At 42.5% G+C, this 12,798-nt stretch overlaps 1 protein-coding gene across 1 annotated transcript in view; it reads right to left on the reverse strand.

The window, feature by feature from the left end:
- Window positions 1–10,165: 10,165 nt before the first annotated feature.
- The window catches only part of LOC121277424 (ras GTPase-activating protein 1-like), a 218,317-nt gene continuing 215,684 nt past the window's right edge, over window positions 10,166–12,798 (reverse strand). Inside the window, exon 25 of the mRNA XM_041186867.1 lies at window positions 10,166–11,081. Within this exon, the coding sequence (XP_041042801.1) occupies window positions 11,004–11,081 (78 nt within the window). The 3' untranslated portion in view covers window positions 10,166–11,003. The remainder of the gene's footprint in view (window positions 11,082–12,798) is intronic.

The raw sequence follows: 12,798 nt of genomic DNA on the forward strand, positions 1-12,798 counted from the left end.
ACATTTCAATTTGGCTGCATCTGAACTGTCTCAGCTGCAGAGGAACGGTCACTTTATAAAAGGTATGGCTGCTTCCCTCCCCCCCGCCCTGCACGTGCTTGTGCACTACCTTCTCCACCACAGGGCAGTCCTTGACCCCCTCTCCAATGTGCCTCAACCACAGGACAGTCCTTTCCCACCCCCTCCAACGTGAATAAACCTTGAAGTCCAACAGGCGACCCTCGTGAGCATTGTGCAACATTAATATGCACTCACCTCCGAGTTCCCCTCAAAATGCAGCCCGCAAATTGAAGGCTTTATATATGCTGTTGTGAAACACGCCGACATGGGAGGGGGGATGATTCTTGCGGTTTGGTCTTATAAAGCTACGCAGATGTATTACAGTGAGGTTCCCGACGTCTGATGGTGGGAAATGTGCCATCCCCAATCGATGGGCTGAGTGGATGATCGCTAACTGGTTTCACAATGTTGTGAAGCCAATTTCTGGCCTTCTTGCCATATTGTCCACTCAGGCTGCCGAGAACGCCCGACACCAGGGGGTAGGAAAATTCCCCCCATGGTGTCTGAGGGCTAGAGGACAGCTAATGTTCTGCCATTGTTTTCAAAGGGATAGATCCAGTAGTTACATGCCAGTTAGCCTAACTGCAGTACTGGGTAAATTATTGAAAAAAATTCTGAGGGACAGTATTAATAGTCATTTAAAAACATGCAGAAAGACGGTCAGTATGAATTTGTTAAGCTAAAGTGGTGTCTGATGAATTGGATTGAATTTTTTGAGGAGATAATAAGGAATGAAGATTTTGGAGATAGTGACCATAATATAGTTAGATTTAGCATCATCATGGAAGAGGACAAAGATAGAACAGGAGTAAATGTTCTAAATTGGGGGAAGACAAATTTTACAAAGCTGAGAGGTGAACGTGCGAAAGTGGACTGGATACAGCTACTAGAAAGGAAAACAGTGTCAAATCAGTGGGGGCATGCAAAAGTGAGATTCTATGGGCACAGTGTTGACATGCCCCACAAAGAAAAGGGGTGGTACTGCCAAATCTAGAGCCCCCTGGTTATCCAGAAGCATGCAGGGTAAGATAAAGCAGAAGAAGAAAGCTTATGACAGTCACAAAAAGCTTACTACTTTAGAAAGCCTAGAGGAGCTTAGAAAGTACAGGGTGAAGTGAAAAAGAGGAAATTAGGAAAGCAAAGAGAGGATACGAAAAAATATTAGCAGGCAAAATCAAAGAAAACCCAAAGACGTTTTAACAAGTACATTAAAAGCAAGAGAATAACTAAGGAAAGAATAGCACCTATCAGAGACTACCTGGTAACATATGCATTGATGCTGAAGATGTGGGCAGGGCTTTCAATGAGTACTTGGTCTCTGTCTCCACTAAGGAGAGGGATGATGCAGACATTCTAGTTAAAGAGGAGTATGAAATATTAGATACAATAAGCATAATGAGAGAGGAAGCACTGGAGGGACTGACATCATTGAAGGTGGAGAAATCACCAGGGCCGAATGGGTTGTATCCTTTGATGTAGAAGATGCCAGGGAGGAAATAGCGGATATTCTGAGGATCATTTTCCAATCCTCATTAGATACAGGTGAGGTAACCAAACGATTGAAGGTCTGTGAATGTTGAACCATTATTTAAAAAGGGTGCGAGGGATAAGCCTAATTATAGGCTGATCAGCCTGACTTCGGTGGTGGGAAAATTATTGGAATCGATTTTGAGAGACATGATAAACTGTCACCTAGAAAGGCATGGATTGATCAGGGATAGTCAGCATGGTTTTGTTAGGGTAAGATTGTGACTTACTAACTAGAATTTTTTGAGTAAGTAACTAGGAGGATTGAGGAGGGTAGTGCAGTGGATGTTGTCTTCATGGATTTCAGTAAGGCATTTTGCAACGTCCTGCAGGCAGACTGGTCAAGAAAGTGAGATCTGGGATACAGGGGAAGATGGCAAGTCGGATCCAAAATTGGCTCAGTGACAGGAAGCAAAGGTCTATGGATGTTTTTGCAAATGGAAAGCGGTTTCTATTGGTGTTACACAGGCCACAGTATTGGGATCCTTGCTGTTTGTTGAATATATTAATGATTTGGACTTAAATGTGGGAGGCATGATTGGGAAATTTGCAGATCACACAAAAATTGGCTGTGTATTTGATAGTGTTGACTCCAGAATGATATCAATGGTTTGGTTGAGTGGACGGAGAAGTGGCAAATGGAATTCAATCTAGAAAAGTGTGAGGTAATGCATTTGGGGAGGACAAAAAAAAGCAGGGAATACTCAATAGGAGGATATTGAGAGGGGCTGAGGAAGTGAGAGACCTTGGAGTGGATGCTCACAGGTCCCTGAAAGTGGCAGGGCAGATGGATAAGTTGGTAAAGCATATGGAATGCTTTCCTTTATTGGATGAGGTATTGAATACAAAATCAGGGATGTAATGCGGGAACTGTATCAAATGCTGGTTAAGCCACAGCTGGAATTTTGTGTACAGTTCTGGTCACGTTACAGGAAGGACCTAATTGCTCTGGAGAAATTTCAGTGGAGATTTAAAAGAATGTTGCCAGGGCTTGAAAACTGCAACTATGAGGAAAGATTGGGTAGTCTAGAGTTGTCTTCTTTAGAACAGAGGAGGCTGAGGGGTGACCTAATTGAGGTGCACAAAATTACGAAGGGCCTAGATAGGGTAGACAGGAAAGACTTGTTTCCCCTAGCTGAGATGTCAATTATCAGGGGGCACAGATTTAAGGTGATTGGTAGAAGGATTAGAGGGGACATGAGGAAAAACCTTTTCTCCCAGAGGGTGGTGGGCATCTGGAATTCACTACCTGAAATGGTGGTTGAGGCTGAAACGCTCAACTCATTTAAAAGGTACTTGGATCTACACCTGAAGTGCTGTAACCTGCAAGGCTATGGACCAGGTGCTGGAAAGTAGGATTAAAATGAGGGCTGGTTTCTTTTCTTTCTCTTTTTTGGCTGGCGCAGACACGATGGGCTGATCGGACTCTTTCTGCATCGTATCCTTTCTACTGAATGTCAGTCAGGGTAGCGGCTTTGATGCAGTCTACAGGGATTTTATAGCCATAGAGATCCACGGCACAGAAAAAGGCCCTTCGGCCATTGAGTCTGCACTGGTCAAACAAGTACCTAATTATTCTAATCCCATTTTCCAGCACTAGGCCCATAGCCATGTATGCCATAGCATCGCAAGTGCACATCCAAATACTTCTTAAATGCTATGAGGGTTTCTGCCTCTACCTTTCAGGCAGTGAGTTCCAGATTCCCACTACCCTCTGGATGAAAGAAATCTTCCTCACATCCCCTCTAAACCTCCTGCTCCTTACCTTAAATCTATGCCCCTGGTTATTGATCCATCAAGGGGAAAATTTCCTTCCTGTCTACCCTATCTATGCCCCTCATAATTTTATACACCTCAATCTCCTCTGCTGCAGGGAAAATAACCCCAATTTATTCAATCTCTCCTCATAATTAAAACTCTCCAGCCCAGGCAACATCCTGGTAAATCTCGTCTGCACTCTCTCTACTGTAATCACATCCTTCCTATAATGCAGATTCCAGAACTGCACACAGTACTCTAGCTGTGGCCTAACCAGCGTTTTATACAGTTCCAGCATAACCTCCCTGCTCTTACATTCTATGCCTCAGCTAATAAAGGCAAGTATCCCATATGCCTTCTTAACCACCTTATCTACCTGTCCCACTACCTTAAAGGGCCGGTGGACGTCACACAGTACAGCCAATGGAACCCTGGATGTTGAGGGATATACAAGATTGGATAAAGAGAAAAAGGAAGGGGCAGATACCGACAGCTCAAAACAGTGGAAGCCCTAGAGGAGTATAGAATGTGTAGGGGGGAACTTAAAAAGATTAGGAGAGCAAAAAATGTGCATGAAAATGTCCCTTTGATCCTCGGTACTTCCCAGGGTCCTACCATTCATCGTATATTCCCATGCCATGTTTGTTCGGCCCAAGTGCATCACCTCACACTTATCCGGATTAAATTCCATTTGCCACAGATCAGCCCGTTTATATCCTCCTGTAATCTAAGGCTATCCTCTTCACTTTCTACCACCCCACCAATGTTCGTGTCATTAGCAAGTTTATTGATCAACCCTCCTACATTCAAGTCAAAAGTGTATATATATACTACAAATAGCAAGGGACCCAGCATCGATCCCTGTGGAACCCCACTGGTCACAGGCATCCAGTCACAAAAACACCCCTTGATCATCACCCTCTGCCTCCTGCCACTCATCCAATTTGCCTTGGATCCCAAGGGCTCTTACCTTCATTATCAGTCTCCCATGTGGGACCTTATCAAAAGCCTTGCTGAAGTCCAAGTAGACTATGTCAAATGCATTGCCCACATCTACGCACCTGATCACCCCTTTGAAAAATTCAATCAAATTGGTCAGACATGACTTCCCCTTAACAAAACCATACTGACTGTCCTTGATTAATCCCTGCCTCTTCAAGTGTAGATTAATTTTGTCCCTCAGAATTGCTTCTAATAGTTTCCCCGCCACTGAGGTTAGACTGACTGGCCTGTAGTTTCCTGGTTTATCCCTTCCTCCCTTCTTGAATAACGGTACCACATTGGCTGTCCTCCAGTCCTCTGGCACCTCTCCTGTGGTCTGAGAGGTATTGAAAATTATTGCCAGCACCCCTGCTATCTCTTCCCTTGCCTCACTCAACAGCCTGGGATACATTTTGTTTGGGCCTGGAGATTTATCTACTTTTAAGCCTGCCAGACCACTTAGAACCTCCTCTCTTTCCAAGCTAATTTCTTTAATTATATCATAGACCTTCTGCCTGATTTCCATACCCACATCATCCCCCTCACATGTGAACACCAATACAAAGTGCTCATTTAGAACACTACCTATGTCTTCTAGCTCCATAAACAAATTACCACTATGGTCCTTAATGGGCCCTACTCTTTCCCTGGTTATCCTCTTACTCTTAATGTACTTGTAAAATAACTTTGGATTTTCCTGTATTTTACCTGCCAATGTTTTTTCATGCACATTTTTTGCTCTCCTAATTTCCTTTTTAAGTTCCCCCCTACACATTCTACACTCTAGGGTTTCCACTGTTTTGAGCCATCGGTATCTGCCCCTTCCTTTTTCTCTTTATCCAATCCTGTATATCCCTCAACATCCAGGGTTCCCTGGATTTGCTGGCCCCACCCTTTGTCTTTACTGGAATATGTTGGCCCGTTACTCTCCCTATTTCCTTCTTGAATGAGTCCCACTGCTCTGACGCAGGTTTATCTAAACGTAGCTGCTCCCAGTTCACTCTGGCCAAATCATATCTGATCTTATTAAAATCTGCCTTCCCTCAGTTTAGAACTCTGACTTCTGGCCCAACCTTGTCCTTTTCCGTAACAACCTTGAATCTAACAGAGTTATGATCACTATCTGCAAAATACTCCCCCACTGATACCTCTACCACTGCCTGGCTTCATTCCCTAAAATTAAATCCAGGTCTTTTGTAGGACCTTCTAAGTACTGGCTTAAAAAGGTCTCCTGAATGCATTTTAAGAATTTCGCTCCCTCTGAACCTATCACACTATAACTAACCCAGTTAATGTTGGGGAAGTTGAAATCCCGCACTATTACTACCCTATTATTTTTACACTTCTCTGAAATTTGCCTACATATCTGCTCTTCTATTTCTCTCTATTTGGGGCCCTATAGTACTCCCAGCAATGTGATTGCTCCTTTTTTGTTTTTAAGTTCTACAGGATTTTTAACAAGGTCCCATATGGGAGACTCGTCAAAAAAGTAAAAAGCTATGAGATCCAAAGGAAAATGGCAATTTGGATCCAAAATTGGCTCAATGCCTGGAAGGAGAGGGTAATGAATGATAGGTGTTTTATGTTACTGGAAAACTTCCCTGTAGGATCCTGCAGGGCTCAGTAGTAGGTTCTTTCCTTTTTACAATTATCTCTAAATCATTAATACATAATTGCAAGGGCTATGATTAAGTTGTCACATGATACAAAAATTAGCTGAGTAAGAGATCTGTAGATTTCAAGAAAATATCAATAGGCTGATCTAGTGGGCAGAAAAGTGGCAAGTGGAATTCAGTCTGGAGAAGTGTTTCGGGGACAGCAAACAAGACAAGGGAATACATAATAAATGGTAGGATATTGAGCAGTGTAGCGAAACAAAGAATTGCATATTCACAGATCCCTGAAGGTAGCAGGCAGGTAGATTAGGTGATTAGGAAAGCATATGATGCTTTACGAGCCGAGGCATTGAATATAAGAGCCGGGTGGTTATGATAGAACTGTATAAAACACTTGTCAGATCGCACCTAGAGTACTACATCCAGTTTTGGTCACATTACAGGAAGAATGTTATTGCACTGGAGAGGGTGCAGAGATTTACCAGGACTGTAGATTTTTAGTTACAAGGAAAGACTGGGTAGGCTTTAGTTGTTTTCTTTGGAAGACAGAAGGCTGAGAGGAGACTCAGTTAAGAAGTATAAAATAATGAGGGGCACAGATAGAGTGACTTGGAAGGACATATTTCCCTTAGCAGAGAGGACAATAATTAAAGGTCATGGATTTAAAGTGGTAGAAGAATTAGAGGGGTGTTGTGAAACTTTTTCACCTGAGGGTGGTGGAGGTGTGGACTGCCAGAAAGGGTGGTAGAGGCAAAAATCCTAATTGCCCTTGAGAAGGTGGTGGTGAGCTGCCTTCTTGAACCACTGCAGTCCATGTGGTGTAGGTACATCCACAGTGCTGTGAGGGAGGGAGTTCCAGGATTTTGACCCAGTGACAATGAAGGAACAGTGTTATATTTCCAAGTCAGGATGGTGAATGGTTTGGAGGGGAACTTCCAGGTGGTGGTGTTCCCATGCATCTGCTGCCCATATAGCTGTCATATAGCCCATATAGCTAGGTGATAGCTGTCATTGGTTTGGAAGGTGCTAAGGATCCTTGGTGAATTCCTGTAGTGCATCTTGTTGATGGTACACGCTGCTACCACTGTGCATTGGTGTTGGAGGGAGTGAATGTTTGTGGATTGGATGTCAATCAAGCCAGCTGCTTTGTCCTAGAAAGTGTCAAGCTTCTTGAGTATTGTTGGAGCTGCACTCATCCAGGCAAGTGGAGAGTATTCCATCACATTCCTGACTTGTGCCTTGTAGAGGGTGGACAGGCTTTGGGGTGTCAGGAGATGAGTTACTTGCTGCAAGATTCTGAGCCTCTGACTTGCTCTTGTAGCCACAGTGTTTATATGGCTGGTCCAATTCGGTTTTTGGTCAATGGTAACTCCTGGGATGTTGATAGTGGGGGATTCAGCGATGGTAATGCCACTGAATATTAAGAGGGGTGGTTAGATTCTCTTTTGTTGGAGATGGTCAATACCTGGCATTTGTGTGGCACTGTCGTTACTTGCCATTTGTCAGCCCAAACCTGGACATTGTCCAGGTTTTGCTGCATTTGGACATGGGCTGCTTCAGTATGAGGAGTCGCAAATGCTGTAGAACATTGCACAATCAACAAACATCCCCACTTTTAACTTTATGATGGAAGGAAGGTCACTGATAAAGCAGATGATGATGTTTAGGCCTAGGACCCTGAGGAACCCTGCAGTGATGTCCTTGAGCTGAGATGATTGACCTCTAACAACCACAACCATCTTCCTTTGTGCTAGGTATGACTCCAACCAGTGGAGATTTTTCTCCCCGATTCCCATTGACTTCAGTTTTGCTAGGGCTCCTTGATGCTACATTTGGTCAAATGCTGCCTTGATATCAAGGGCAGTCACTCTCTCATCACCCTAATCTTGCAGTAAGTTATCTTTTAATCTTAGTTTAAACCAGTGTTTTAGTAGAAATCACAATACAGGTAAATGAACTTCACATTTGTAGCTTTAGCCATCAAACATCTACCAACATTCATAACATAGAAAGAAAAGCATACATGATTTTAAAAAAACTTGCATATTTTTTTTTAAATTATCGTTATACCACAAACATACAAAATGTTAAGTGCATCTACATACATTGTGAACATGAGTAAAAAAAACTTGCATTTATATAGTATCTTTCTAAAGCACTTAGCCAATTAAGTACTTTTGAAGTATAGTTACTTTTGAAAATTTATTCATAGGATTTGGGCATCACTGGCAAGATCAGCATCTTTGCCTATCTCTAATTTACCTCGAGAAAGTGGTGATGAGCTGACTTCTTGAACTGCTGCAGTCATTTTGGTGTAGGTACATGCTGTTAGAATGATGTTCCAGTTTGACCCAGTAACAGCAATATATTTCCAATTCATGATGGTCTGTGGCTTGGGAGGGGTAACTTAAGATAGTGGTGCTCCCATGTTCTTCAAGGTGGTAGAGGTTGCAGGTTTGGAAAGCACTGTCAAAGAAGCTTTGGCAAGTTTCTCCAGTGCATAGATATTGTGCACCGGTAGTGAAGGAAGTAAATATTTAAGGTGGTGAATGGGGTACCAAACAAGTGGGCTGATTGGCCCAATGGTGTTGAGTTTCTTCAGTGTTGCTGGAACTCCATTCGTCTAGGCAAGTGGGGTTTATTTCTATAAATAGATGATATAAAGGTTTTCGGAAGTCACAGAATTCCCAGTCTCATGACCTGCTCTTGTAATATTTGTCACTGTTCTAGTTAAGTTTCTAGTCAATGGTAATCCCCAGGATGTTGATGGGGGATTCACCAATAGTAATGCCTTTGAATGTCTAGGGGAGATGGTATCTCTTGGTGGATATGGACATTGCACTTAAGTGGCAGAAATGTTACTTGCATCTATGATCCCAAAGCTGAATGTTGTCCAGATCTTGCTGCATGTGGGCACAGAGTGCTTCATTATCTGAGTTAAGAACAGCACTGAACACTGCAATCATCAGCTAATATCCCCACTTCTGACCTTATGTTGGAGGGAAGTTCATTGATGAAGCAGCTGAAGATAGGACACTGCCAAAGAACTCCTGCACTGAGGCCCTGGGCCTGAGGTGATTGGGCCTCCAACAACTACAACCATCTTCCATTATGCTAACAAGATGACTTCAGCAAGTGGAGTTTTTTTTGCCAGTTCCTACTGACTTCAATCTTACTAGGGTTCCTTGATGCCACTTGGTCAAATGCTACCTTGATGTCACGAGCAGTCACTCCCACCCCACCTCTGGAATTCAGCTCTTTGTCTGGACCAAGGCTGCAATAGGGTCTGAAGTGAGTGATCCTGGTCGAATCCAAATTGAGCATTGGTGAGCAAGTTATGGCTTCATAGTGATGTTGATGACACCTTCCATCACTTTACTGATGATTAAGAGTAGACAGATGGGGTGTTAATTGCCTGGAGTGGATTTGTTGTGCATCTAGTCGACAGTGCTATTGTGCACATGGGCAATTTTCCACGTTGTAGGGGAGATGCCAGTGTTGTAGCCGCACTGGAACAGCTTAACTAAGGATGTGGCTAATTCTGGAGCCCAAGGCTTTGGCACTACAACTGGGAGTTTATCTGGGCCCATAGCATTTGCTGCACCAAATAGTTTCAGCTGTTTCTTGAATGAATTGAATTGACTGAATCAGTGTCCCTTGTAAGTCGCACACCATGCGGCAATTGTGAATGTACCTCAAATACAGGCTGCTCCAAATTTATTTAAAAAACTGCACGCGCACATCTATGCAAACAAATGTAAATATCTCGCATTCAAACAAAATGAAAAATTGGTGGGGCAGAACGTTGATAGCCACTGTTGTAATATAAGAAACTTTGTAGCCAATTTGCACCCAAAGTCCCGAAAACAACAGGGAGCAGAGTCTGTAGTGAGGGATAAATATAGGCTAGCATCTTAGGCAGGGATTGTCTGCTCTTTGAATAGTGATATTTAACCTTTAGCTAGATGTAAACAGCATATGGGGGAAATCAGTTTAATGGCTCACTTTGAAATATGTTAGAGAAATAACCATTTAAACAAGTAGTAGAAACAATATTTACATCACACAATTCAACATAGTTACCATGTTCCTTCCTGATAAAGTTTTGACTGTGGTAGCTGAAGTCCAATATCATTAAAATAGATTAGTTGAATGGGTTTGAACTGGTGTTGGTTTCAACATTGCTTTTCATTTATTGAAACAAAAAGTCAAAAGTAACAGGCTACTTTACAAAATGGTTTAATAAGTGCATGCATTTTCAATACAATGATCAATAAATTTATTCAACTATTGAATTTGTTTACATTTGTAAACATTATACATACAAAGCTTTTGATTAAGTAACTTTAACAGAACTTCTCACTATCGTCTTTAATGGAAGACTCAGCCAATCATACAGTGTAATTAAACTGATCAAAATTAGTGGCACAACAATTGCTGTGATCTCTCTGCACATTCATCATGCAATGAATGCTTGTTGCAGAATTCTTTTCTAGAGTATAAAATAACCAGTCTTCAGTGAGGAACCTTGGTATTTAAAGACATTTCCAACAAACTATAAATATAACCAGAGATTAAAGATGTAAGCAATCTTATCCATAAAAGTAGTCAGTCAGAAATTACAGTATAAACACTTTACAGCCCTTACTCCAGTTATAACAAACACAAGTAGTTCAACTTGTTCATCTTGTCAGTTGACTGGCATTTCATACTGCAGCTCTGGATAGATCTTGGGAACTTTGGCAACTTGAAATATTAAACACCTTAAAAGTCTATGTTGTCGATTCACCTAGCTTTGTGAAAGATGACTGGTACATCAAGGCTCAGCGGCTAGTGATTGGTTCAGAGAAGGAAGTGCAAGAAGTGGCCTGCACAAATAGCTAAGTTACTGATGCAAACATCAACCAGCTGTTTTTCTGTTGCATAGTTCACACGCTAGAAGGAATGTTGTACATGGGTGTTATTTCAGAAGTAACAAAAGAAAGTGAGATTGCTGTGAGTTGCCCTCTGACAAACTTGGGACATGTTAATCCATGCAGAATTCTCTGAACAGGAAGGCTGCTACCTATTGGATGCACAATACTGGTTTCGTTTCTGCTGCAACAGTTCTGTAATTGCCAGAAGTTTTTTCAATACATGCTGAAAAAGACAGAAATTAGGAATAGCATCACATATAGTTACCAACACATGAAAACTCATCCAGCAAACTCAATATTATACAATGCTAATTTACTTGTTTTATGTGCAGGAAGCAGACAAGGAAAAGTGTGAAGCATGTTGGGAGCAGAGTGAAACAGACCAGGATCAGAGCACTGTGAAGCAGATCAGCATCACTGATCATCAGAGTCTAAATATAAATGAGCAGGAATTCAAGAAATATGCCAAGAGATCGAAGGCCGGATAGGAAGGACCAGAGCTGGGGATCAGATGCCGGATATAAAGGAGTCAGAGCAGCACCGAGACTCGAGAAGAACGCCAAGAGGTCAGATTCAAATAATTGCCAGGAGCTAAATCAAACATGTCAGAATGACATCACAATCAGAGTGCAGAGAGACAGAAAGGAATAATCTAAGGGTTTTAAGATCATAAATGTTAAATAAAAACATTTCAGTTAATCTTCCTATAAAATGAGAAGCAGCTCAGTAGCTGGTGAGTCTTTATTTATGTAAAAAGTAGTTTAATAGTGTCACATATAGAGGAATAGCGGGTCATTGAGCAGGATGTGGGAATTCCAGGACACTTCTCGTGTCCTTGATAACCAGATGTGCAGGAAGTGTCATTAGCTGCAGCAGCTTGAGTTCTGGGTTTACGTACAAACATACAAATTAGGAGCAGGAGCAGGAGTAGGCCACCTGACCTCGAGCCTGTTCCACCATTCAATAAGATCATGGCTGATCTGATTGTAACCTCAACCCCACATTCCCAGCAACCCCCTATAACTTTTTACCCCCTTGCGCATCAAGAATCTATCTATCTATCTCCACCTTAAAAAGATTCACCGACTTTTAAGAAGAGAGCTTCAAAGACTCACTAGCCTCTGAGAAGACATTTCTTCTCTGTCTTAAATGGGTGACCCCTTATTTTTAAACAGTGACCCCTAGTTCTAGATTCTCCCACAAGAGGAAATATCCTTTTCACATCCACACTATCAAGACCCCTCAGGATCTTGCACGTTTCAGTCAAAACTGCATGGGCAATACTGGTGGTCAAATGTGGCGTGGTTCTGTAGCTGAGCAGGAAGCGTGATAACTTTGCTGCTATAGAGACCCCTCTAGATTTTTCATTCTGGCCTTGAAGGTCTGGACTGCCCTCTCCCCCAACCTGATGGATGCAGGGTGGTATGGTGAGGTCTTGACATGTGTTATGCCGTTGAGTTGTAAACGTTTGGAACTCCCTGTTAATGAATGCCATTCCATTGTCAGACACTGTTACCTCTGGTAAACTGTATATCGCGAAACTCTGACATAATCTATGTTGGTGGCAAATGTGGGTGATGGCACCTCATATACATCCATCCATTTATAGCGGGAGTCAATAAGTAAGGGGAACATTGTGCCCAAAAAAGGTCCCGCGTGGTCAATATGGAGACAGACCCATGGCCTTCTGGCCGTTCCCAAGGATGAAGGCGGCATTTTCTGCACCTGTTGGCACTGCATGCGGCTCTTGACTATGCTTTCGATTTCAGTGTCCATCCCTGGCCACCATAAGTAGCTGCACGCCAACATTTTCATTCTGGAGATGTCGGGGTGAGCGCTCTGCAATTCTATTAATAAGGCCCATCTTCCTCTGGGAGGCCCAATGACTCTCGCTCCCTACAGTAAGGTGAGCTCATATCTCCTGTTAAAATAGGGCTTCA

This window comes from Carcharodon carcharias, chromosome 4 (genome assembly GCF_017639515.1).
Source record: "Carcharodon carcharias isolate sCarCar2 chromosome 4, sCarCar2.pri, whole genome shotgun sequence".
Taxonomy (NCBI): Eukaryota; Metazoa; Chordata; class Chondrichthyes; order Lamniformes; family Lamnidae; genus Carcharodon; species Carcharodon carcharias.